Raw genomic sequence first — 27,126 nt, forward strand, 5'->3', positions numbered from 1 at the left:
ACACACACACACACACACAGTTATTAACCCTTACCCGTAAACCTTGCACTCTCCCCCTCAGCACCGGGCAGCCTCTGTGGTCCCAGCCAGGATGAAGGAGATGATTGAGGCTGTACATAAGAGGGACTTTACTGCGTTCGCTGAGCTGACCATGAAGGATAGCAATCAGTTCCATGCCACCTGCCTGGACACCTACCCACCCATCTTCTACCTCAACGACGTGTCGCGCCACGTTATCAACCTTGTGCACCGCTATAACCGTCACTACAGGGAAACAAAGGTGAGCGTCATCAGGGAGTTAGTTCTTTCTTTTAGTCATGGAAATGTGCTAGTCATATGGAACATTGACAGTTCTACAAGGGGTCTAAGCTAAGAAGCAGAACAAGGTGCAGTAATTGTTGATATTCTGAGATTATGAAATAGAGATATGAAACTGGTAGTATTTCTACAGTTCAAGAGGAATAGAAAATGTGTTAACAAGCCCAAGTATAGATGTGGTAAAGAAGTCAATGGAACTTGACCAAAACAGTGGAAATGCCATGGAAAGATCCAGAATCTCCTTATTTCCCCTAAGTGGAATTAGCCTATTAGGCTATTGTTTATGTGTATTTCACACAATGTTGTGGTAAAAATCGGAGTATAATGCTTGTATTGATGTCAACTTCAATACATGTTCATGTCATCATCACCAATCAACTGCATTAGTTAAAAAATGATTTTCACTACCACCACTGATTTCTCTATGCTACCAGCTTATACGAACAGGAGTTAGCATTTAGCAGTCACTTCTTCTAAACCTGAAATGTTATGCAGCGAAACAGCCAAGTATATCCAAATCAGACTTTGTCAACACATTGTGGGTCTGTTACAATATCATCATAGATCATGGCGGATTTGACGAATATCCACTTTGTTAGATCAGATTTGTTGAATGTGCACCAATCTGGCATCCTTCTTCTATRCCCCATGGTCTGCGTTCTATTGACCTCTTTACCGTGTCTATGACCTAGTACTTCTTCATGAGTCTCAGAGGACTAGTGCAGCATCACATCCCTCCTTCTGCTGACACTGTTACAATATAACACTGCTGTAACAAAGGTATAACTTTGGTCCAGAGTTCTTTTCCTGAGTATAAGCAGTGACCGATGTTTTCTCTTCTCCACCAGGTGGCATACACATTTGATGCAGGTCCCAATGCAGTGATCTACACTCTTCAGCAGAATGTGGAAGAGTTTGTCCAGGTGGTCAAACACTTCTTCCCACCAGAGACCAACGGAGGACAGTGAGTTTCTCACAAACACACAAACACACGCAGTCAGACAACACTCCCTCCTGTGACTTTACCTGTCCCACATCAGGTTTCTAAAGGGTCTTCCGGTAGCCCCGACAACACTATCCGAGGAGCTGAAGCAGGCCATTGGTATGGAGCCCACGGTGAAGGGAATCAGCTATATAATCAGCACCAAGGTACACACACACATACATACATACATAGGCACATACACATAGGCAGCACCCTCCGGGTCCTTTGCCCGTTTCCTGTGCATCTCTGCAGGTTGGCGTAGTAGAGGGTTTTGGGGAGCAAGCTTGATGCTCTCTCCAACAGMCTTACGGGAAATCACCAGGAATGCAGATCCTATAAACGCACACATTATGTTTGGATCTGCTACATTTTGATGTGATATTAAGTTGGTTTGTCTGAGTGATTATTTCTGATTTGTGTATAAGGCTGGACCTGGACCTCGCGTGGTGGAGGACCCTAGTGAGCATCTGCTTGGATCTGACGGGCTGCCCAAGGAGAGTGCGTGATACAAGCCAGCCTCCCAGCTGGGCAGAGACAGAACTCTTTGGTGAAAATAAAGACCAGACATATTAACAATCAACAATTCCAATTCAATCAATTGGATACATATGCAAAGACTTAGTCATTGAAGGGGCAATCTGCAGTTGCTATATACATTTTTGGACTTATAAATTAATTATATGTAACGATTGATTCTTGAAGAATATAACTTGTAAATACCTCATGAGCTTAGTTAAACTGTCATACCCCATCAGAACTCAAAATATCAGCTTGTTTTACTACAATGTTTGTAAACAAAGTAAATATAACCATGTTTTAAATGTTTGTTTATGTTTGTTATAACTATAATTTTGATATCATGGATGGTCAGTCCTTGTATCCATAGCTCTGTATATAATTTTGAGTGGTTACATTTCTCCAGCCCCATCCCTCAGCTTTTTGCCAAAACTAAGGATTGCCACAGCGAAACAACCACTCACAGCTGAATACCTCCAACACTGTTGACTAGTGCTTCATTCGGACACTTTTCCTATTGCGAGTTTGGATGAAATGTTTTGTAATGTTAAAGATGAGGGGATGCCTTGTGAGAACGATCAGAAATGTTCTAGTACTTTGATAATTGTAGAAAACTATTTCAAATGTATCTGTTGATTTTCTAAGTAGATGATGTACATTTTACCTAATGGTTTAACAGTCACCTTTAGAGTGAGTGAATCATAAAACAATCTAATTAAAATGAAAACCCTTAAAGGATTATAAATGACAGTATTGAGAACAATGTAGGTGCTTTAGTATAAGAGCTGGATATATAGCCTACATGTCATCTTCAGAGGTGGCACCACCACTCTGGGGCCATTTTTCTTCTCTCCTGATGGTAACCAGGTATAACTACAAAAACTCTACTACCTAGTTGTAGCAGGGATCTTAAGGGTTGCCCTGTTGCCTGGGGCAAGTGAACTGAGCAGTCGAGCAAGTTGAGTCTGCTCTAAAGTTGGCCCAGCTAAAAATGTTTTAACTGAAAACAACGACACCGTAAGGAATTCCAATAGGCATAGCCTAAAACTGATCTTTCTGGTTCATCCCCCATTGTTTAAGTCAGGGTTTCCAAACATGGTCCTGTGCCCCTCTCCCCCAGCACTGCACAGCTGATTCAAATAACTAACTCATCATCAAGCTTTGATTATTTGAATCCGCTGTGTAGCGGATTCAAATAATGTTCACCCAGTGGGGGCCCCAGGACCGAGTTTGGGAAACTCTGTTTTAAGTGCAAGTTGGACCATTTATGTCAGCCGGGCAAGTTGAGCATGCTCTGTATTACAACAGCTGAACGTTTCCCCCTTTGACCAAATCATGTCAGGCAGCAAAGTTAGTTAAAGCAAAGATTATGGATAGACTGACAAGGGTGGCGGTCCAAACACTTAAAAGACACACCCTCGTCCACTTACCCTCGCCTTATGCCCTTGGGGGAATCCCCATCGCCATCTTGGAGGGCGGTCCAAATGATTAGCCAACCAAGGGAAGTTTGCAACGTAAGCCTCTCAGCCCTCGTTTTTAATCGGCTTTGCGAGTGTACAATTATGTTCACTCCGGGCCTGAAACTCCCCATATTTCAATTCGCGACGATTGTACATCCGCTAAGAAAAGTCAGCGAAAACTTAAAAACAACATCAATGGAGAAGTCAACATACAAGTGTAAGTAAAAACAAATGCAAATAAGTTAGAAATTGTGCTACTTTTTTAAATTTCACCTTTATTTACAAGTTCTCAACAAGCACCCCCATAGAGACTGCAAGAGGTCTTGACAACAGGCCCTCTGATTTGACACACTGAACTCTATCTGAGAAGTAGTTGGTGAACCAGAAGGGACAGTCATTTGAGAAACCATGGCTATTGAGTCTGCCAATAAGAATGCGGTGATTGACAGAGTCGAAAGCCTTGGCTAGGTCGATGAAGATGGCTGCACAGTACTGTCTTTTATCGATGGTGATTATGATATCGTTTAGGACCTTGAGCGTGGCTGAGGTGCACCCATGACCAGCTCAGAAACCAGATTGCATAGCGGAGAAGGTACGGTGGGATTCGAAATGGTCGGTGATCTGTTTGTTAACTTGGCTTTCGAAGACTTTAGAAAGGCAGGGTAGGATAGATATAGGTCTGTAAAAGTTTGGGTCTAGAGTGTCTCCCCATTTGAAGAGGCTTTCCAATCTTTAGGGATCTCAGATGATACAAAAGAGAGTTTGAACAGGCTAGTAATAGGGGTTGCAACAATTGTGGCGGATAATTTTAGAAAGAGAGGGTCCAGATTGACTAGCCCAGCTGATTTGTAGGGGTCCAGATTTTGCCGCTCTTTCAGAACATCAGCTATCTGGATTTGGGTGAAGGAGAAATGGGGGAGGCTTGGGCAAGTTGCTGTGGGGGGTGCAGAGCTGTTGACCGGGGTAGGGGTAGCCAGGTGGAAAGCATGCCCAGCCGTAGAAAAATGCTTATTGAAATTCTCGATTATCGTAGATTTATCGGTGGTGACAGTGTTTCCTAACCTCAGTGCAGTGGGCAGCTGGGAGGAGGTGCTCTTATTCTCCATGGACTTTACAGTGTCCCAGAACTTTTTGGAGTTTGTGCTACAGGTTGCAGATTTATGTTTGAAAAAGCTAGCCTTTGCTTTCCTAATAGGCCGTGTATATTGGTTCCTAACTTCCCTGAAAAGTTGCATATTGTGAGGGCTATTCGATGCTAATGCAGTACCCCACAGGATGTTTTTGTGCTGGTCAAGGGCATTCAAGTCTGGAGTGAACCAAGGGCTATATCTGTTCTTAGTTCTACATTTTTTGAATGGGGCATGCTTATTTAAGTTGGTGAGGAAAGCACTTTTAAAGAACAATCAGGCATCCTCTACTGACGGAATTAGGTCAATATCTTTCCAGGATACCCGAGCCAGGTCAATTAGAAAGGCCTGCTTGCTGAAGTGTTTTAGGGAGTGTTTGAGAGTGATGAGGGGTGGTCATTTGACCGCGGACCCATTACGGACGCAGGCAATGAGGCAGTGGTCGCTGAGATCCTGGTTGAAGCAGAGCAGAGGTGCATTTAGAGGGCAGGTTGGTCAGGATGATATCTATGGGGGTGCCCGTATTTACCGATTTAGGGTTGTACCTGGTAGGTTCCATGATAATTTGTGTGAGATTGAGGGCATCTATCTTAGATTGTAGGACGGCCGGGGTGTTAAGCCTATCCCAGTTTAGGTCACTTAACAGTACAAACTCTGAAGATAAATGGGGGGCAATTAATTCACATATGGTGTCCAGGGCACAGCTGTGGGCTGAGGAGGGTCTTTAACAAGCGGCAACAGTGAGAGACTTATTTCTGGAAAGGTGGATTTTTAAAAGTAGAAGCTCTAACTGTTTGGGCACAGACCTGGATAGCATGACAGAACTCTGAAGGCTATCTTTGCAGTAGATTGCAACTCCACTCCCTTTGGCAGTTCTATCTTGTTGGAAAATGTTGTAGTTGAGGATGGAAATTTCAGAATTTTTGGTGGCCTTCCTAGCCAGGATTCAGACACGGCTAGGACAGCAGGGTTGGCAGAGTGTGCTAAAGCAGTGAATAAAACAAACTTAGAGAGGAGGCCTCTGATGTTAACACGCATGAAACCAAGGCTTTTACGGTTACAGAAGTCAACAAATGATAGCGCTTGGGGAATAGGAGTGGAACTGGGGGCTACAGGGCCTGGGTTAACCTCTACATCACCAGAGAAACAGAGGAGGGGTAGGATAAGGGTACAGCTAAAGGCTATAAGAACTGGTCATCTAGTGCATTGGACACAGAATAAAAGGAGCAGATTTCTGGGCGTGSTAGAATAGATTCGAGGCATAATGTACAGACAAGGGTAGGATGTGAGTAGTGGAGGTAAACCTAAGCGTTGAGTGACGTTTCGTCTCTGGAGGCACCAGTTAAGCCAGGTGAGGTCTCCGCATGTGTGTGGGGTGGGACAAAAGAGCTATATAAGACATTTTGAGCGGGACTGAGGGCTCTACAGTGAAATAAACAATAAGAACTAGCCAAGACAGCAGTAGACAAGGCACAAACACATCTCATAAAAAGTAAATCTGTTTTTGTTTGGTTATCTTTTGGAAATTGTAAAAATAAAACACATCATCAAAAGTGTCCACTTAATTTGAGGGCTGAGGGGGATAGGGTGTCTTTTTAGTGTTTGGACCGTTCTCGAGATACTTGTCTCTCTGCCCTAACAATGGAGTCGTTGTCCACATAGCGGTACAGCTTAATAAGCATAGTTGGCTGTCTAGTTTCTGCCTATCCTCTATTTGAATTGGTGGATACATCTCATTATTTTAAWWTTTTTTTGAATATAAGATATGGGTTGTTGACGTAAACCGCCTTTATTCAATGGAGAGAGAGATGCTGCTAGCCTCATGCATAACCATCTCGAAACAACTCTGATATAAAGTGTTTTTTCTCAAAGTTGCCGGGATGTCACGTGTCCTACTTATATCAGTATACTCATAACTTAAGCATTACGAAATTTCTATTCGATCAAATTAACCTCACGTAGCAAATAAGCCATTACATTTTTTTGTGGACCAAATTCAACACGCTTATTGGCCTCCATACAACAACTTGGTGAGCGAAAGAAACGAAACAACGTCACCTGCTTGTATAATACAGATTTTTGGCCGAGTTGGTGCTCTCACTTCGCCTCTTCCTCTCTGGCTAAGGGTTACTCCTCCCAGGTCACATCCCCAACCTTTTTTTCTTTCGCTACGCTCAGACGTTACGAGACCGAGGCCGGACCAGGCGGCTGCTACCACCCACCTTTGTTCCTCCAAAATTTATACATTCTCACTCTCCATAATAATCGAACGTGACAACCGCGATCAGTTGGATAACTGCCGAGCACAGAGAGGGGTTCTGTCGGTCCGAACGGAGACAGAATGGGGAAAATAGAATGGGCTATGTGGGCCAATGAACAGGCTCTGGCGGCGGGGCTCAGTGAGTAGAGAACTTTTGCCAAGTTTAGACATCTGAGTTTGGTATTTGTATAATGGTATCAACTGTTAAAGGAATGTGTAATCCCATTAGTTATGAGTTATTACTGTATAAGAAGATATGTGTTTTTCCAGTATGGTATGCCTAACAAACATTGGTCATTAAAACCGACCAAAAACAAAATGTATAAATTGTTCCAGACAAAAATATTCTAAGTCATTAAATGATATTGGTAGTGAGAATATTTGTAAAAAGAAGACATATCTGTATAAAACACTAAATCAAATCAACTTGGGGGGAAAAAGTTTACAAATTATTTGATTCTTGGCACATTTCGATTTGAAAGTTACAGGATACAAAAAAAAGTGTCTTCATCTGTGACTTGCAGGAACTGTTTTGATAAACGAAATATTTTCTTCTTCCTACTTCCTCATTTCAGTTCTCCTTACTGGTGGCATAGTGGCGGTGGCAGGCCAGTTCAGGGACTGGGAGTTTGCTGCTTATGCTATGTATCCTTTCACTGGTGGCAGAGCTGTCTCTTACAGTATAATTCCATGCACAAAATTGTATCTATTGTCGTGATTAAATGCTGATTTACCCTTGACACGTCACAAGGAAATGTTTGTAGATGCATTACAGGCATCTACACCATCATTTATCTTATTTGTGCATTTATGTCCAGATGAGACCCAAATGTATATTTGCATTGTATAGTGAGGTCCACGTGTACCTGTTGTTGTTGAGTAACCTTGACTGATGTGCCCAGAGCTGCAGGGGTGTTTGTCTGTCTACTAGAGTACCCAAGGGGCAAGAGAAACAAGGGCACCAGCGTAGAAAGGACGTGAGTACCCACACACACCATACCAAGCTAACGGTTCTGTAAAGTCACTCTAACAGTGATGCAACAGATATGATCCACCAGTTGAAAGCAAGTCATAAGCAAGTCTTCATCACTGAAAGTTTGAAAGTTCACAATAAATAACTCTTCATATTGCGATTCTTCCAGGGCAGTACTGCTTCACTGTCTTGTGAAGTCATTCGGCCCACTGACCAGGAACTACTATGTCAGAGCGTTTCTACATGCAGCGTGGAGTACATTCTGTGTCAGTCTAGTCAGATCTCTGGGCTGAGACAATATTCTTTCCCTTCACTGTCTCTTTCCAGCTGTAGCAGAGACAGGTGTGTCATTGTGCACAGTCATTCTTGACACCATCTTCATTGTTTAAATATCACATTGCATGTTATCAGTGCCTTGCCTTTGTAACACTATTTTGTGTGGGTGTGTGTGGTGTGTGTGTGTGTGTGTGTGTGTGTGTGTGTGTGTGTGTGTGTGTGTGGGGTGTGTGTGTGTGTGTGTGTGTGGTGTTGTGTGTGTGTGTGTGTGTGTGTGTGTGTGTGTGTTGTGTGGTGTGTGTGTTATAGGATCTGTGTTCCTGGTGGATTCATCCTTGCAACTGTTCTTGGCTGTGTCTGCCTCGGCATAGCTAGCCTCATCTACCTTGCGGTTAGATAATGGTAGAGATTCGAAAGTATTTGACCCAAGTTAGGTGGTCAGACAACAACAAGGTAGTGTTGTTTTCTGACCACCATATAAAGGTAGTGTGATAAATCTAATTGGTGCAATATCAGCTGATGCTATCAGTTGATGCAACACTCAAGTTTCCTCTATGAACCTACTGCCCTTGATTTACAAGGAAGCGTTTGTTTGCCCTCTGGTATTTTTATTGAGTCATTATTAGCTAGTTAAGAAACCCAGGCTGTCAGGGGAGTGACTTGGCTGTTATCACCTATTGTTGTTGGGAATTCACTGCATGCATGTTTCTAGAGATCAGCACCAAAGCAACCCATTTATCTATGTTATTCAGGGAGCCTGAATGATCTTTCGTCTATTGTGTCTGTATGTCTTCCAGGCGGCCATCCGAGGGGAGCAGTGGGAGCCCATCCTGCCCAGGAAGGAGAGTGCCCGTAAGCCGGTGGGAGAGAGCATCAAGCTCCCTCCCCAGAACCCTCCACCACGCCCACCCGCAGAGATGCGCAGGAAACGGGCAGAAGACCTGGAGGCGGCTGCCTATGTCAACCCCATCGCTGTCACTGCCAATGATGACTAGATCCCCTTACTCTCCTTCCTTCAGGCCTGCTGGGCTAAGCTCACTCAGGTTACCTTATGTTTCCACTGAGCCCCAACCAAAACAGATCTACAGTGGAGCCCCACCCAGGCCATGCTCAGTTCCGACTGCCATTGGCTGAGGGCCGAATCCTAAATTGAGATAGATGAGCTTGCATAACTTAGGTTTTGTGTAAATTGGGCATTGGCGTCAATGGGAATTTTTTTATGGACTGGTATCAAGTTAGGAATCAGGCCTCGGAGAGTAGAGGGTTGTGGAGAGGACACACTGCTGCTGATGTTTGATTATGTATTAGGGATTGTATTGAACTGAGATGTTGCTGTGCCTTAGTTCCTGCAAAAGGTTTGTGTCCTATATCTCTGCACCACCTGCTACAACTCTTTCAGTTACAATAATTTTGGTACCCAAAAGACTTTGGAATGTAAATGGCAAAGTTTGTATTCTTGTTGTGACAGTAAGTTATTTTGTGAGTAATTGGATGAATAGATGTGGATGAGAATCAACCACATTTACTGGCACAGACATAATGAAATTATTTTAAAAGAGAATGAAGAGCTATTTATACATTTTGTATCCTCAAAATATACTGTATTCTTTTACACTGGAATGTTAATTGTTTATAAGCAAGCACTGTTTTGCGTTATCTCTTTCTCCTTTTGGCCGGTTTACTATGTCAGTGGTCAACTAGCAATATTATGGACAGTTGTGTATTCACCTCTCTACAAAATAATGTATGTCTATGTTTTATGCTTGTTATGCTTTTGATATAATCTGAAAATAAATATAGTTATTCTAGTTATTTAAAATGTGCATGTTTACCATATAATCACAATTCATGTTTGTGTCTGTTTCATCATTGATGAACTGTGGGTTTGGAATGACAATTACGTGTCATGTCTCAAGTTTTACATTTCCTCTTTTCTAATAGTTCCTATGAACCCTATGCATTTAACCGTTCCTTCTCACAGTGCAACACACAAAGACGCTCACACACTTTATTACGACACATTGGAAATTCCTGCACTAATCAGATCATACACAGCCACAGAGATGTCATACATTAGTTATAACAGATGATACAGATTATGTTTATATACCCTAATGACATTTCCAGTTGTTGTGACATACACGTACATTTCTTTCCTCCATATGAAGCAACTTCTTCATTCCTATGTTCACAGTTGACCTTTACCTCAAGAATGAGGAATACAATGTGTGTTTCCTTGAGTGCTCTGGGTTTGGCAACCATTACATCATAACAGCAGCAGGAACAGGTGCAACTTCCTTATTTGTTTATCTGTGTTATACTCTGTCTAATTTATTAGTTATAATGGCCATTTCTTGACACCATAACACATAAAAGGTATTGATAGACCCAGGGCAACCCTTGTTAACAACAAAAAGATGCATTGGTCATAGGCTTTGAAACCATTTACTGACTTTACAGTAAACCCCTTGGCAGTGATTGCCGCTCCTCCAGTATGCAAATAATAGTTCAAATGTTGAAAGTCGTTAGTTCCCTTTTCTGTTAATTAACTAATTTCAGGCATTTTCAGAGCCTTTGTCCTTACGCACTACTGCTGCCTAGTGGTACAAAGGTTAACGGCAGCGAACTGTGATTATCAAAACGAAAATATTTGGTATGCATCAAGATTGTCTACATGGAGTACCCGTAGAATAAGCTATTTGGCATGCGGATTTTGCTCTCATGTTGTTTATGGCTGTAGCTGGGTCAAATCCCAAATTTAACCATACCCCATCTTCGTGACAACTCTGTCCCGGGAAGATGTCGAGTCGTGCTCTGAGGAGGTTGAAGGGGAAACAGCGGGGGCAGGAGGCCCTGGACCTCGGGGATCTTGTCCCAGGTGAAGGGCCAGAGCCAGTGGAGCAGGCTGCGGATGTTGAGGAAGAAGAAGAGGAACTGGAAGAAGCTGTTCTCCAGCCTGTTAAGAGCAGCATCAGAAAAGCTAAGAAGAATAAGAAAAACTTGAGCAACATTTACGAACTGGTGGAGTGTTTCTCTTTTTCTAACACACATTGCAAAATGTTTACGAAATGTCTCGCTAACTGCCACCTAGCTCCACCCCCTAGGCTACATAACTGTGTGACATAGCTAGCTAGCTTGTTATGCTAGGCAATGAAAAAAGCAGCAGGACACATTGACATATGCAGACAGTGTCAACAAATCAAACCAGCATTATACTGACTAACCGATTTTGCCTGGCCAGACAGGACTCATACAGTACACCCCCTTGCCTTGACCATATGAATGTCACTAGGATGGGTTGGAATCCCAATGGCTCCCGCAAGAACAAGAAAAAAAGGCAGAGACTGACCAATGATTAATTAAAACTATGTGCCAATGTAGAGATTTAGTCTCTGATATACAACCTTAACCTGAGCCTTTCCATCCTTCTTGCTGGAACCATGTCGCTGCAGATATGTGATGCAGAGAATGACGCAGAGAAAGCCACGACTGATGAAGACACAGTGAAGCCAGAAGAACAGAATGGTGATGAAAGCAAGGAGAAGAGTGACAGCYGGGAAACAGAGAAGAGAGATGCACAGCCTGAGACAGGTGCTGCGAAGGTGAGGAGAGAGACGGACACCCCTGATGCACTGTAGCCTCTACAGTATCATGGGGTATTGTGAGCCCCTTCCTCTTCAGTCTTGTTGTTATTATGCATGATTGATCTAGTCAAAATGTTTTGAAGAGTTGTTTAATAGTTTTTATGATGTCAGTCCGAAGATAAAGCGAGCAAGAAAAAGAAGAAGAAGAAGAAGAAAAAGAACAGTACAGGAGATAAACAGGTATACAGTCCATCTTGACAAATCACTTACACATATGTCCCCCAATGTGGGGGCACCGTTGTGCACATTGCCATATTAACCACTTGCTTTAGCAGCATTTGATTGTGTATTGAGGCTATGGGGGTGCTGCCCTGATGCCGTCTCACTCGGTCACATAGGCTGCTCTGTCTTATATGTGGTTGTCAGGAGGGAGCTGGGGAAGACATTGACGCGTTGCTGGAGACCATAGAGCAGTCTAATGGACTGACCCTGCAGAGTGAGGGCTGTGGAGCCTCAGACAACAGGCCTGTACTCTATGTGGAACACAGGTGAGTAGGTTAACAGCACAGCAGCCAATCAGACATCAGGTCTCTTAGTGGGGTAACGTCATACAATCATAATATACTTAATTCATGGCAGTAATTTATCAGTGATACATTTTATTGGGACTTACCCTCTTTTGTTTTTTAGGAACCTGAATCCTGAGACGGAGTTGAAGAGATACTTTGGAGCTCGAGCAGTTCTTGGAGATCAAAGGTAAGATCTATACAGAACTCCTTATCAGTGGGACTACTACTATTAAAGGTTACAGTGTAAGGCCATCTCTTCATTCTTTCCTCAGACCTCGTCAGAGACAGAGACAGTTCCATCGCAGCACCTGGATGACCATCCCTAAAGACACCTGGCCACGCTTCAGTCGCCCAGGTCAGACCTACACTCAACCTCTCACACTCGGGCATCGCTCAGAATGCTGAAAGCCGTGTGAATACATACTATTTATGCAACATTTCACAGAAATATTTTTGTGGATGCAAATGTAATTATCTCCCATGACAAAGTCACAAAACATCGCTCGACCAAGAGTCGTCTGTTCTTTCGACAAATCGATTGGTCGAAATGTGAAAACGTGCATTTTTCCATATATTTTGGGCTCCCGAGTGCGCAGCGGTCTAAGGCACTGCATCTCAGTCCTAGAGGCGTCACTACAGACACCCCGGTTCAAATCCAGGCTGTATCACAACCGGCCTTGATTGGGAGTCCAATAGGGCGGCGCACAATTGGCCCAGCGTCGTCCGGGTTTGGCTGGTGTAGGCCGTCATTGTAAATAAGAATTTGTTCTTAACTGACTTGCCTGGTTAAATAAAGGTAAAAAAATATATATATATTATAGACACATCCTATGTGTTTTAATCAAATCAACTATATGCACTGAGCTTGTCTGATGCTTTAAGCCAACTGTTTCATGAAATATTTAAGACACACATCAACAGTGTGTTGCTGAAGCCATTCCTGACTGAAAAGTTATGTTACAGAAATCCCTAATTTGTTTAGGAAAAACATTCCCTATTCCCTCAACCCTTTCTATCTCTACATGACACATGTATGCTTCGTATGCACGTGACCAATAGGGCCTGACCTGTAGCATATCATCATCCATATATATCTACAGAAATAAGACAGTTCCTGCTTCTGTTGCCTGTTTGAGTGTTTGTGTTACGGTGTTTGTCTTACGGTGTTCAGAGTTTGTTATAACCAATTTATTGATGTGATTATGATAGACAAACACCGTAACACAAACACTCAAACAGGCAACAGAAGCAGGAACTGTCTTATTTCTGTAGATATATACGGATGATTTATAAAGCCAGGCACGTTTAACAGTTAGGCTATTGATTATAGACCTAATTAAGTGGGGGTTTCCTCTCTCCTCACTTAGTCAATTAAGGCAAGGGCTGTTTTCTTGTCTCCTAACTCTGCTGCTGCCTCTGTCGCATTGTTATCAACACCAATATCCCGGCTTTGTTATTAGCAACATGGTCTAGGAAAAGGCGCCAATTCAACAGCACACTGATGTGTTTCAGAACCGCGGACAGCGACCACTGTCCAACGCAGGAGAAAGAACATTTGTGATAAAATAATATTATTTTATATTTATTTTTGTTGCACCATTATTCTTACATAATATAACCAAATACAATTTCAGTAGCATGTCTTAGAGTGAAGGACTATGCCATCCCCACGGCGTCCACAATGGATCAGTCCACTCAGACAGGTGCAAATTGGACAGGTGTCTTGTACAGCATGACTGTTATATTATTTTTGCTTCTGCTCAACTAAAGAAATCTCGGTCGACCAGTTGACTAAATGGGGTCAGCCCTAGCTCATACACTAATGTACTGTAACTATGATGGCATAAATTAAGTTCAAGCGAACAATCGAGAGGCATGGCAGGATCCCCGTTAGCTGCTGCCAAGGCAGCCGCTACTCTTCCTGGGGTCCAAACAGAAACAGAAAAGTAAGCCCGGTGTACAGTATAAACGTTATATTTCAAAATACAGACGGTATGATTTTCAATACCATTCAGAAATGAATAATACAAAAAAAAAGTTATACTTTTTGGGGTTAAGGGCACCCCTGCCTCGTAAGGGTGCGTACTACTCCACTGCTGATAAATATAATTTAAGTATAACTATAAGAAATGTAAGATGTGTCAGTAAATTATATCCAGCTCAGGGCTTCAATAATGCATTTGGTTTGCTAACTTTCTTGCTAGATGTCAAGGTCAAGCTTCTTGGTTACAGCAGAGACATTCAATCCCCTCCTGGATCAAGATCCATGTTGACTAAATGGTTATGTGTGTAAATACATCAAAATATTTATTTATATTCATTATTATTTGAAATAGCGTCCCTTATCTGCATTTTGGGTAATACCGTATATCCCGATATGTTACAGAAACGGTATGAAAATCTGGATACTGAACAACCCTACAAAACAACACATCAAAACAATAGTCTGCATCATAAATAATTCAATACATCACAACAGACATTGTGTACTGTACACATTCACACTGCTCTACCATTAAAATGTACAACAATACAATATTACAATGTGTGTGTGTGTCTCTTCGCAGTCCACGTTGTGCTGTGAGGTGTTGTTTTATGTTTTTGAAATCTGATTTTACTGCTAGTTCGGGTTACCTGATGTGAGAGAGTTCAATGTAGTCTTGGCTCTATGAAGTACTGTGCGTTTCCCAACCTCTGTTCTGAACTTAAGGCAGGACTCTACAACCTTGTTCCTGGAGAGCTAACGTCTTGCAGGTTTTCACTCCAACCCTAATCTAGCACACCTGATTCTAATAATTAGCTGGTTGGTAAACTGAACCAGCTTATTTACAACTGGAGTTGGAATGAAAACCTACAGGAGGGTAGCTCTCCAGGAACAGGGTTGGAGACCCCTGCCTTAGGGACTGTGAAGAGACCCCTGGTGGCATGTCTTGTAGGGTATGTATGGGTGTCTGAGCTGTGTTAGCTGTTGAACAGACAGTTTGGTGCTTTCAACACGTCAATACCTCTCACAAAGACAAGTAGTGATGCAGCCAGTCTCTCCTCTACTTTGAGCCAGGAGTGATTGACAGGCATGTTTTTGAAATGAGCTCTGTGTAGTGTACATTTAAGGGCCAGCCACGCTATAGCTCCAGACTCCACTATACTGTAGCTCCAGTTTTCTGAAATACATTTTGAATGGCCAGTTTCTATTTATTAAGATTTAATCAATTATGCTAAATTTAACACCCYTCTCCCCGGGCTGGCGCCTCTGTGTTGAGCAACAAGGCAACAGTGTTTCTCCATTATCACATTTGGAATTCTCATCGGACTCTAAGAATCCTGGTTCAGTTTGGGTAGCATGTAACCAATCAAGAGTAGCAGCAGAAAAAAGTGCATGTTAACAGCAGTGGGCAGCCTGAAGCCTTGTTGACATAGACAGCTTTTCTGGGTAGGATCACACTAAAGGCTGTGTTCTTAAACGTTGCCCTATGACGTCTTGTTAAAAAACAGTCCAATCACCACATATCGTTAATCAAATGCTGCCTAGCCCTCTGGCTCAAAGATATTGATGTTTGGGAAAGACTCAATTGATGTTTGGCTCCATAGTGCCCCTGGTGTTGTGGGATACTGGGCTGTTTAACCCAGAGCTGAGGTTGGAGAAGAATCAGAGTCTCTGTTATGTCAGTGTTAGCTACTCCTCAGGGTGTTAAAGCTCCCCCAAACTCAAGGCTTATACAATCACCTGACTGGAGATTTGGTCTGGGAAATATAATTTCCCTCCCAAAATATAGATGGGTAATTTTATTTTATTTTACCTCTCACTTTTTGAGTAGTCTCAATGCCTTAGCTTGTATGTGGTACACCATGACTGCTGTGTCACCATGAAATGCTTCCCTCTGAATCCACTTCTCCTTAGCCCAAAGTGTGTTCATTCAAATTCTAGGGTGCTATACTGTACTTGGGCATAGAATGAGTGGGACAGATTGCAATTTTTATTCCACTTAAATATCTAGAGTGCATTCGGAAAGTATTCCAACCCCTTGACTTTTTCCACATTTTGTTACGTTACAACCCTTTTCTCGTCAATCTACACACAATACACTATAATGACAAAGCGAAAACAGATTTTTAGAAATGTATTGAAAATAAAAAAACAGAAATACCTTATTCACATAAGTATTCAGACCCTTTGCTCTGAGACTCGAAATTGAGCTCAGGTGCATCCTGTTTCCATCGATAATCCTTGAGATGTTTCTACAACATGATTGGAGTCCACCTGTGGTAAATTCAATTGATTGGACATGTTTTGGAAAGGCACACACCTGTCTATATAAAGTCCCACAGTTTACAGTGCATGTCAGAGCAAAAACCAAGCCATGAGGTTGAAGGAATTGTCCGTTGAGTCGAGGCACAGATCTGGGGAAGGGTACCAAAACATTTCAACAATCAGGCCTTTATGGTAGAGTGGCCAAATGGAATTACATGACAGCCCACTTGGAGTTTGCCAAAAGCCACCTAAAGACTCTCAGTCCATGAGAAACAAGATTCTCTGGTCTGATGAAACCAAGATTGGCCTGAATGCCAAGTGTCATGTCTGGAGGAAACCTGGCACTATTCCTATGGTGAAGCATTCTGGTGGCAGCGTCATGATCTGGGAATGTTTTTCAGTGGCAGGGACTGGAAGGCTAGTCACCGGAAAGATGAACGGAGCAAAGTACAGAGAGATTCTTGATGAAACCTGCTCCAGAGCGCTCAGGACCTCAGACTAGGGTGAAGGTTCACCTTCCAACAGGACAACGARCATAAGCACACAGCCAAGACAACACAGGAGTGGCTTCGGAGCAAGTCTCTGAATGTCCTTGAGTGGCCCAGCCAGAGCCTGGACTTGAACCCAATCGAACCTCTCTGGAGAGACCTGAAATTAGCTGTGCAGCGACGCTCCCCATCCAACTTGACAGAGCTTGAGAGGATCTGCAGAGAAGAATGGGAGAAACTCCCCAAATACAGGTGTGCCAAGCTTGTAGCATCATACCCTAGAAGACTCGGCTGTAATCGCTGCCAAAGGTGCTTCAACAAAATACTGAGTAAAGGGTCTGAATACTTATGTAAATGTGATATTTCTAAAAACCTATTTTTGCTTTGTCATTATGGGGTATTGTGTGTAGATTGATGAGAGGAATAAACTATTTAATCCGTTTAAGAATAAGGCTGTAATGTAACAAAATATGGGAAAAGTCAAGGGGTCTGAATACTTTCCGAATGCACAGTATATCTATATCGAATTGACTTATCATTATCTTTATTCCACATGCACATCTATATCAAATTGATACAATTTCAACATACTGCAACTGTACACACATTTAACCAATAACGTGTATAAATCCTGGATGACTGATGGGGCGCTGTATTGAAGCCACTGCGCAGCCATCTTGGTACTCCTCCTCAATTGTAAAAATGTTGGATTTTGGAAGCTATAGAAATGCATTTATTATTGTCTATATTCGTTTCTGATTTATCCTAATACAGACACTTTAATGCATACTTTTAAGTTGTATTATGTGAGCTAAACATAAAAATGAAAATATATGTAACATTTTCCTTAAAGCATTTTTTTAGGGTACTAATGTTACTGTCTCCACTACAACAACAACAAAATATTTAAATACATGTAATTTTGTCCCTTTAATTGAAATAGTGTAGAATTCCATTCATTTCTGTGGAGGACTGCTCCTACTAGGGAAGGCCAATATGGCCGACTGGTGGCTTCAAATCACATTTTATTGGTCACATACCCATGTTTAGCAGATGTTATTGCAGGTGTAGCGAAATGCTTGTGTTTCTAGCTCCAACAGTGTAATAATATCTAACAAGTAATATATAACAATTTCACAACAATACAAACAAATTAAAGGAATGTAATTAAGAATATATAAATGTCCGAGCGGCATAGACTAAGATACAGTAGAATAGAATACAGTATATACATATGAGATGAGTAATGCAAAATATGTAAACATTATTAAAGTGGCCAGTGATTTCAAGTCTATGTATATAGGCAGCAGCCTCTAATGTGCTAGTGATGGCTATTTAACAGTCTGATGGCCTTGAGATTGAAGCTGTTTTTCAGTCTCTCAGTCCCAGCTTTGATGCACCTGTACTGATCTCGCCTTCTGGATGATAGCGGGGTGAACTGGCCGTGGCTCAGGTGGTTGTTGTCCTTGATGATCTTTTTAGCCTTCCTGTGACATTGTGTGCTGTAGGTGTCCTGGAGGGCAGGTAGTTTGCCCCTGGTGATGCGTTGGGCAGACCGCACCACTCTCTGGAGAGCCCTGAGGTTGCGGGCGGTGTAGTTGCCGTAGCAGGCGGTGATACAGCCCGACGGGATGCTCTCAATTGTGCATCTGTAAAAGTTTTAGGTGCCAAGCCAAATTTCTTCACCCTCCTGAGGTTGAAGAGGTGCTGTTGTGCCTTCTTCACCACACAGTCTGTGTGGGTGGACCATTTCAGTTTGTCAGTGATGTGTATGCCGAGGAACTTGAAGCTTTCCACCTTTAGCACTGCGGTCCTGTCTGTGGATAGGGGGGGGTGCTCCCTCTGCTGTTTCCTGAAGTCCATGATCAGCTGCTTTTGTTTTGTTGATGTTGAGTGAGAGGTTATTTTCCTGGCACCATACTCCCAGAGCCCTCACCTCCTCCCTGTAGGCTGTCTCGTCATTGTTGGTAATCAAGCCTACTACTGTTGTGTCATCCGCAAACTTGATGATTGAGTTGGAGGCGTGCGTGGCCACGCAGTCATGGGTGAACAGGGAGTACAGGAGGGGGCTGAGCACGCACCCTTGTGGGGGCCCCAAGTGTTAGGATTAGCAAAGTGGAGGTGTTGTTTCCTACCTTCACCACCTGGGGGGCGGCCTTTCAGGAAAGTCCAGGACCCAGTTGAAGAAACTTAGCCTCTGAATGGGCAATACATAGCATCAGCAATCCAGGGTTTATATACGTCATTGCATGTAACTCACATAGAATAACACTGTAATATTCCTCCCTCAGGTATCTCAAATGACCCTACTGGAGTCCAGGGATGGTCTACAGTACTTCACCTTCGAGCACAGTCGAGACTACCAGCAGATTCAGTTCAAGTTCCTGGACTCAGTTGAGTCCATGGATCCCAACAACATTGTGGTAAGGCTACACCCGCGGTCTCAGGGAGATTGATCAGCAAAGCCGTGATGCGTGTCTCAAATATCTAGGACAACTGATATGCATGAATTTTAGATTCTAGATAAATCCTGACTAAGATTCTAGGTCACGGCATGAAGAAACTAGAGGTAAATTCAGTTGAAATTTCAGGTTGAGGACATACATGGTTTCTAATGTTTAGACAAACGATGATCCTCCCCCCTGTCCCCTCCATAACTCCCCCACCCGTCTCCCTGTCTCCCCCACCATGCCCCTGTCCATCCTAACCTCCCCTTCTCCCCCATCTCCCTCACCCTCCCGTCTCCCCTACCCTCTCCCTGTCTCCCCCATCCCTCCCCCATGTTCCTCACTCTCCCCTGTCTCCCCAACCTCCCCGTCTCCACAACCCCTCTCCCCAGGCCCTGCTACAGATGAACCCCTACACAATTGACTCCCTGCTGCAGCTCTCTGATGTCTGCCGCATACAGGAGGACCAGGAAATGCCAGGGACCTGATTGGTGAGTGGGACTCCTGCCTTTGCTCTGGTTGGCAAGGAGGGTCATACTCAAAGCTCTGATTGGTTAGTTGTGGATCCTCTCTGCTGTATCCTCTTTTCTCAAGGTTTGTTAAATGTGTTCATGAGAACCCTTTGGTATGTTTCTTGGACCCATATACAATTTAATCTAGGTCCAGATAAATAGTTGGAATAAGTTTATGCAACATTATTCTTTGATAAACATCGGTGTACTCTGGGCAGTACATGTTTAATAGGTTAGTGATACACAATACCTATACCACACACTGCTCTAGTATGTCTATATTACCTGATTGCAGGTTTCTTCAAATATGGTTTGGAAACCGACAGTAAGGCCTGAGCTGTCTGCTCGCGACGTTAGGAGTAAAACATTATTCACACACTTCTTCTTAATTTGGGTGGTTCGAGGACACTAAATTTCTCATTTGGGGTCTCGAGCTGAAAAAGTTTAAGAACCTCTGCCTTATGCAATTGATCAGAGAAAGTTTAATAGTTAAATTGAGTCAGCTGTATCCACAGCATGTTTATTCTCTGAAAGACTCTAAATTGGAAAAAAAGAACAAGGGGCCAGCATTGCAAAGTAGCGTATTTCAGATTCCTCAGATAAATGCATTTAGGCAGGAAAATGTTACCATACTGTTACCCAAGCCTGTCGCTACTTGCCTGCTATCATCATCTATAAATGAGTTGATAAATACAGTTAAGGTTTGAGCAGATCACGCCTTTGGTCAGGGCTAAATCACATCAATACAGAGGGCAAGCAAAAAGCAGCTTCCATTTACAGTGACTTCTCCTCTGACCTCCAAGGTGAAAGTACATTTTCAACCACAAGTAGCTGAATTGAACCCATCAAAAATATTTATTATTTTATAGTTATCTAGCACGTGTTTTGCACTGTACACAATACATTCAAACAAACCCACTGATTGTTCAGATATAGTCACTGAAAGTGCATGTCAAGATTCTTGTGGGTGTAGCCCCTCTCATCCTGTCAGCTGCTCCTGATCATGCTAAAGAGGTCCTACTCATATCAACTCATTACAACCGCTCTGGATTTTTTTTATACAGTTGTTATAATCTTAGTTTTGGCAAGGGCTTAGTACATTTGGGATCCTACCCAGTGTTTTGACCAACGAGAAATGCTGCTACCTCTAGGTAGCTAGTCTTGTTGATGTAGTAGTTGACACTGGAACTTGCAAGGGAGAAAGTGAGTGGTTTCACTTAAAGCTGTTTTCATTGCCTTCGCAGCAGAGGGGAGACATTTATGTTTTTACAAAAAGACAAACACAGACAGGTGGAAGAAGCCTGGAGGAGGGTATGGTGATCTACCAATTGAGAAACACTGAGACTGTTTAGCAGCCAGATAGTGTCTGGCTAAAGTTATATATTTTCAACTTGTCTTTGATAAATGACTGGTGTGGTGTGTGTGTGTGTGTGTGTTTCAGAGCGTGCCCTGTACAGCTTTGAGTGTGCATTCCACCCTGTGTGCAGCCTGACGTCAGGAACAGCAGACTGGACTACCTGCGACCAGAAAACAGGTTAGATAATACATCTCTGCTATACAGGTCAATCCACAAACGCTGTTATGCAAGGGCCTTTCTCTTAAATTTCCATTGAATTTATAATTTTACATGGTTTATAATGTCTGTATATATTTATCCTCTCTGCAGGGCATTTCTACTTGGCTGTTTATAAGCACATGATGTTCCTGGAGAGGAGGGATGCCCCCGGACAGCCCTGGAGTACTGCAGACTCATCCTGAGGTACATGGGAGACTGTGTGTGTTATGTTGTGCGCACAGTGTGCACCCCAGGTGTCCGGGGTAGAGGGTGTGAATCGCATAATGGACAGAAGTACAGCGACGGACAGTTTTTTTATTTATTCGCACAAGAAAGACAAATAGTGCAGATAAAGACTAAAAGTGTGTGCATTTAATTATTATAATTTTTTTTATGTATGTAGATTAGCCTAATACATTTATTTCAATTGACTGATTTCCTTATATGATCTGCAACTCAGTAAAATCTTTGAAATTGTTGCATGTTGCAACAGGTGTATAAAACCGAGCACACAGCCATGCAATCTCCATAACAAATATTGGCAGTAGAATGCCTTACTGAAGAGCTCAGTGACTTCAACATGACACTGTCATAGGATGCCACCTTTCCAACAAGTCAGTTTATAAAATGTCTGCCCTGCTAGAGTGGCCCTGGTCAACTGTAAGTCCTGTTCTTGTGAAGTGGAAAGGTCTAGGAGCAACAACGGCTCAGACTCAACGTGGTAGGCCACACAAGCTCACAGAACAGGTCCGCTGAAGCTGCTATGGGTTTCCATAGCAGAGCAGCCGCACACAAGCCTAAGATCACCATGTGCAATGCCAAGCGTCGGCTGGAGTGGAGTAAAGCTCATGCCATTGGACTATGGAGCAGTGGAAATGCATTCTCCGGAGTGATGAATCATGCTTTACCATTTGGCAGTCCACAGACAAATCTGGGTTTGGCGGATGCCAGAGAACGCTACCTGCACAAATGCATAGTGCCAACTGTAAAGTTTGGGGGAGGAGGAATAATGGTCTGGGGTTGTTTTTCATGGTTCAGGCTAGGCCGCTTAGTTCCAGTGAAGGGAAATCTCAACTTGCTTCCAACTTTGGGGAAGGCCCTTTCCTGTTTCAGCATGACAATATCCCTGTGCACAAAGCGAGGTCCATACGTAAATGGTTTGTCGAGATCGGTGTGGAAGAACTTGACTGACCTGCACAAAGCCTTGACCTCAACTCCATCGAACACCTTTGGGATGAATTGGAACGCTGACTGCGAGCCAGGCCTAATGCCCAACATCAGTGTACAATCTTACTAATGCTCTTGTGGCTGAATGAAGCAAGTCCCCGCAGCAATGTTCCAACATCCTAGTGGAAAGCCTTCTTAGAAGAGTAGAGGCTGTTATAACAGTAAAGGGTGGACCAACTCCATATTAATTCCCATGATTTTGGAATGGGATGTTCGACAAGCAGGTGTCCACATACCTTTGGTCGTGTAGTGTGTATATTATATATATATATATATACAGTGGGGAGAACAAGTATTTGATACACTGCCGATTTTGCAGGTTGTCCTACTTACAAAGCATGTAGAGGTCTGTAATTTGTATCATAGGTACACTTCAACTGTGAGAGACGGAATCAAAAATCCAGAAAATCACATTGTATGATTTTTAAGTAATTAATTTGCATTTTATTGCATGACATAAGTATTTGATACATCAGAAAAGCAGAACTTAATATTTGGTACAGAAACCTTTGTTTGCAATTACAGAGATCATACATTTCCTGTAGTTCTTGACCAGGTTTGCACACACTGCAGCAGGGATTTTGGCCCACTCCTCCTACAGACCTTCTCCAGATCCTTCAGGTTTCGGGGCTGTCGCTGGGCAATACGGACTTTCAGCTACCTCCAAAGATTTTCTATTGGTTCAGGTCTGGAGACTGGCTAGACCACTCCAGGACCTTGAGATGCTTCTTACGGAGCCACTCCTTAGTTGCCCTGGCTGTGTGTTTCGGGTCGTTGTCATGCTGGAAGACCAGCCACGACCCATCTTCAATGCTCTTACTGAGGGAAAGAGGTTGTTGGCCAAGATCTCGCGATACATGGCCCCATCCATCCTCCCCTCAATACGGTGCAGTCGTCCTGTCCCCTTTGCAGAAAAGCATCCCCAAAGAATGATGTTTCCACCTCCATGCTTCACGGTTGGGATGGTGTTTTGGGGTTGTACTCATCCTTCTTCCTCCAAACACGGCGAGTGGAGTTTAGACCAAAAGCTCTATTTTTGTCTCATCAGACCACATGACCTTCTCCCATTCCTCCTCTGGATCATCCAGATGGTCATTGGCAAACTTCAGACGGGCCTGGACATGCGCTGGCTTGAGCAGGGGGACCTTGCGTGCGCTGCAGGATTTTAATCCATGACGGCGTAGTGTGTTACTAATGGTTTTCTTTAAGACTGTGGTCCAGCTTTCTTCAGGTCATTGACCAGGTCCTGCCGTGTAGTTCTGGGCTGATCCCTCACCTTCCTCATGAACATTGATACCCCACGAGGTGAGATCTTGCATGGAGCCCCAGACCGAGGGTGATTGACCGTCATCTTGAACTTCTTCCATTTTCTAATAATTGCGTCAACAGTTGTTGCCTTCTCACCAAGCTGCTTGCCTATTGTCCTGTAGCCCATCCCAGCCTTGTGCAGGTCTACAATTTTAGCCCTGATGTCCTTACACAGCTCTCTGGTCTTGGCCATTGTGGCGAGGTTGGAGTCTGTTTGATTGAGAGTGTGGACAGGTGTCTTTTATACAGGTAACGAGTTCAAACAGGTGCAGTTAATACAGGTATTGAGTGGAGAACAGGAGGGCTTCTTAAAGAAAAACTAACAGGTCTGTGAGAGCCGGAATTCTTACTGGTTGGTAGGTGATCAAATACTTTAGTCATGCAATAAAATGCAAATGATTACTTAAAAATCATACAATGTGATTTTCTGGATTGTTTGTTTAGATTCCCTGTCTTGTTTCTTCCCACAACACATTGAAGTGTACCTATGATAAAAATTACAGACCTCTACATGCTTTGTAAGTAGGAAAACCTGCAAAATCGGCAGTGTGTCAAATACTTGTTCTCCCCACTGTATATATATATATATATATATAAACAGATTGTTCAATCAATTAAATTAAATATATTAATTATGTGATATTTGTAGTTTATTAAATGGCACAAAGGCTGCGCTGTGCTAATCTGTGCCCGATCCCAATTGTTATCTAAGATTTCCTCTTAAAAAGATTCCTTCTTTATTATAATAATAAAGGTCTCATCACACTTCACATCAACTAAACAAACATAAAACCTGAGTCAGATGTCCATATCGTACCCAGGAATGACTCTTCTAAATGGACCAGGGTGGCTGCATTCCATTACTGGTCATTAAACCTGTCTAAGCAGTATGACAGACAAACACCCATGGGACAGGCCACACACTATTATTACACATTCATCCGCCTTCGCCCTGTGTCTTAGGCCTTTAGCCTTTATCTTATCTAGGATGTGGTGGTCATGGTGTACAAAACATTATGAACACCTGCTCTTTCCATGACATAGCCTGACCAGGTGAATCCAGGTGAAAGCTATGACCCCTTATTGATGTCATTTATTGAAGGGGAGTTGACCGGTTAAAGAATGTTTTTTAAGCCTTGAGACAATTGAGACATGACTTGTGTGTGTGCCATTCAGAGGATGAATGGGCAAGACAAAAGATTTAAGTGCCTTTGAATGGGGTATCGTAGTAGGTGCCAGGCACACCTGTTTGAGTGTGTCAAGAACTGCAACGCTGCTGGATTTTTCGCACTCAACAGTTTCCTATGTGTTGGGTTTTTCACGCTCAACTGTTTCCTATGTGTATCAAGAATGGTCCAACACCCAAATGACATCTAGCGAACTTGACAAAACTGTGGGAAGCATTGGAGTCAACATGGGCCAGCATCCCTGTGGAACACTTTCAGCAAAAGCGGGTGCAACTCAATATTAGCAAGGTGTTTCTACTGTTTTGTATACTCAGTGTATATCTCTGATTTCCTTCAAACGCTGGCTTCCTCCCCTCACGGTGGTGTGTGTCTGCTCTGTATAAGCATCCACGGTGGAACACGTTGTGACGGCTGTCCCTCTCAGGCCTGCTGTGTTATGATCAGGAGGACCTTATCTCTGCTTCAGTAGATGACTGATAGGAATACCAGATGAACAGCCCTGCCGCCCGCAGCAGCTCTGTCATATACCACATATAGGGCCCTGCTTTTTGTTGCGGAAATGGACACACTGTGCTTTTACCGGTATTTCCAGCATTATCCAATAGTGTTGATGGAGGTAGAAAATCTTAGGAAATTATATTTAATTGACACAAGCTGTCTCCAATCAATATCTGACTGGGACTCGAACCCGGGTCCAGCGACTGCCAAGCCAACCCCTTCACCTGTTACTCCCAAGAGGTCCGAACCCCGAACCTCTTGATGAGCTCGCTAGATGTTGGGTTATTGTCGCTTCACTACCCCCTTCCTTCGGGAGAGCGTGTCCCCAAGCTTTACCAACTCCCTCACGAGTACATGCCACTCGGATGGCCTCATGGGCACCATCCCACTTCTGACACCAATGTAGTGAATTTGGAGGGTAGCCCCGACCGGGACTCAAACGCAGATCCAGTGACTGTCAAGCCAACAGGTGTTGATTTTATAGTCGCTGGATTCGGGTTTGAATCTGTTGGGGCTACCCCCCGAATTACATACAATGTATTTCAAATGGTTGGATTCATTTAATCTCCCCTTTAACTGCCCCCAATTTACKAATTTTTAGCTACAACTTCCAAGTCTGTTGGAGAGGATCAGCTTGAGCAAAATAAGGTGTAGAATCACTGATCTACAAATAGTATTCCATGCCAAGTTATAGTAAATAATAATATCACACGCACAACCAGACATTGATTGATTGGAGACCGTGTCACTTAAATAACATTTCCTAGGATTTTCTACCTGCAGAAACACTAGTGGATAAAGCTTGAAATACCAGTAAAAGCACAGTGCCTCCACAGTGCCTCCATTTCCATGATGTATAGTGTCACTGTATTTAGGATCCCCAGGATATTGAGTGTTTCCAGCAATGGCACAGATTCTGGTCACGGGTTGTCATGGGTCCGCTGTTAATAAAGAAACCATTTATTTTATTTCTGTAATGTTTATTTATATAGTAGTTATGTGGTCTTAGTTCTGCAGGCGAAACGGAATTAAGTATTCATTGAAGAAGAGGAGCTGTTGTGTGTTTTATTCCGTCATCTCCTTTCTCTCCTAGTCTGGACCCCGACAGCGATCCTCTCTGTATGCTACTGCTCATTGACTTCCTCTCCCTGCGCTCACGAGAGTACAACTTCCTCCTCCGGCTATACCAGGATTGGGAGGTGAGACGAGTGTGTGTGCAAGATTTTCCCTGTGTGTGTGTGACCTCATACCAGTGTGTCTGATTTCTGTGTGTGGTGTGTGTATTGTCTGATTCCTGTGTGTGTGTGTTTCCCAGGTGCACAGAAACCTGTCCCAGTTGCCAAACTTTGCCTTCTCTGTGGCTCTGAGCCACTTCCACCTGAGTCAGGAGGATCAGACTGAGTCAGAGCAGAGGGAGAGGCTCAAGGACAAGGCTGACCTGCTGCTGCAGAACGCTCTCATCATGTTCCCTGGAGGTTAAAGTCACACACACACATACACACACACACACACACACACACACACACACACACACACAGGCCTGAGAGGGACAGCCGTCAGAATGTGTTCCACCATGGATGCTTATAT

At 43.2% G+C, this 27,126-nt stretch overlaps 3 protein-coding genes across 4 annotated transcripts in view; all 3 read left to right on the forward strand.

The window, feature by feature from the left end:
- LOC111969439 (diphosphomevalonate decarboxylase) overlaps window positions 1-2,124 on the forward strand; it is a 10,154-nt gene extending 8,030 nt beyond the window's left edge. Inside the window, exons 7-10 of one of the 2 annotated variants that reach the window (XM_023995593.2) lie at window positions 62-280; window positions 1,167-1,282; window positions 1,359-1,467; window positions 1,729-2,124. In XM_023995593.2, the coding sequence (XP_023851361.1) occupies window positions 62-280; window positions 1,167-1,282; window positions 1,359-1,467; window positions 1,729-1,809 (525 nt within the window). In that variant the 3' untranslated portion in view covers window positions 1,810-2,124. The remainder of the gene's footprint in view (window positions 1-61; window positions 281-1,166; window positions 1,283-1,358; window positions 1,468-1,728) is intronic. The other variant, XM_023995594.2, reaches the window with a different exon arrangement.
- Window positions 2,125-6,579: 4,455 nt separating this feature from the next.
- On the forward strand, window positions 6,580-9,427 carry LOC111969440 (cytochrome b-245 light chain-like). The gene is given in 7 exon segments (XM_023995595.2): window positions 6,580-6,805; window positions 7,242-7,311; window positions 7,569-7,642; window positions 7,806-7,826; window positions 7,829-7,889; window positions 8,225-8,306; window positions 8,713-9,427. Coding segments are annotated over 7 exon segments (564 nt in total). The 5' UTR covers window positions 6,580-6,747; the 3' UTR covers window positions 8,911-9,427.
- Window positions 9,428-10,569: 1,142 nt separating this feature from the next.
- Window positions 10,570-27,126, forward strand: part of LOC111969441 (ribosome quality control complex subunit TCF25-like) — a 35,564-nt gene continuing 19,007 nt past the window's right edge. The window contains 16 exon segments of the mRNA XM_070445434.1: window positions 10,570-10,936; window positions 11,368-11,517; window positions 11,671-11,739; window positions 11,926-12,047; window positions 12,190-12,255; window positions 12,341-12,423; window positions 12,696-12,697; window positions 19,097-19,228; window positions 19,645-19,726; window positions 19,729-19,743; window positions 21,206-21,265; window positions 21,268-21,302; window positions 21,436-21,475; window positions 21,478-21,523; window positions 26,633-26,738; window positions 26,855-27,014. Of these exon segments, the coding sequence (XP_070301535.1) occupies window positions 10,715-10,936; window positions 11,368-11,517; window positions 11,671-11,739; window positions 11,926-12,047; window positions 12,190-12,255; window positions 12,341-12,423; window positions 12,696-12,697; window positions 19,097-19,228; window positions 19,645-19,726; window positions 19,729-19,743; window positions 21,206-21,265; window positions 21,268-21,302; window positions 21,436-21,475; window positions 21,478-21,523; window positions 26,633-26,738; window positions 26,855-27,014 (1,390 nt within the window). The 5' untranslated portion in view covers window positions 10,570-10,714.

Source organism: Salvelinus sp. IW2-2015, linkage group LG10, assembly GCF_002910315.2.
Source record: "Salvelinus sp. IW2-2015 linkage group LG10, ASM291031v2, whole genome shotgun sequence".
NCBI classification, from domain to species: Eukaryota; Metazoa; Chordata; class Actinopteri; order Salmoniformes; family Salmonidae; genus Salvelinus; species Salvelinus sp. IW2-2015.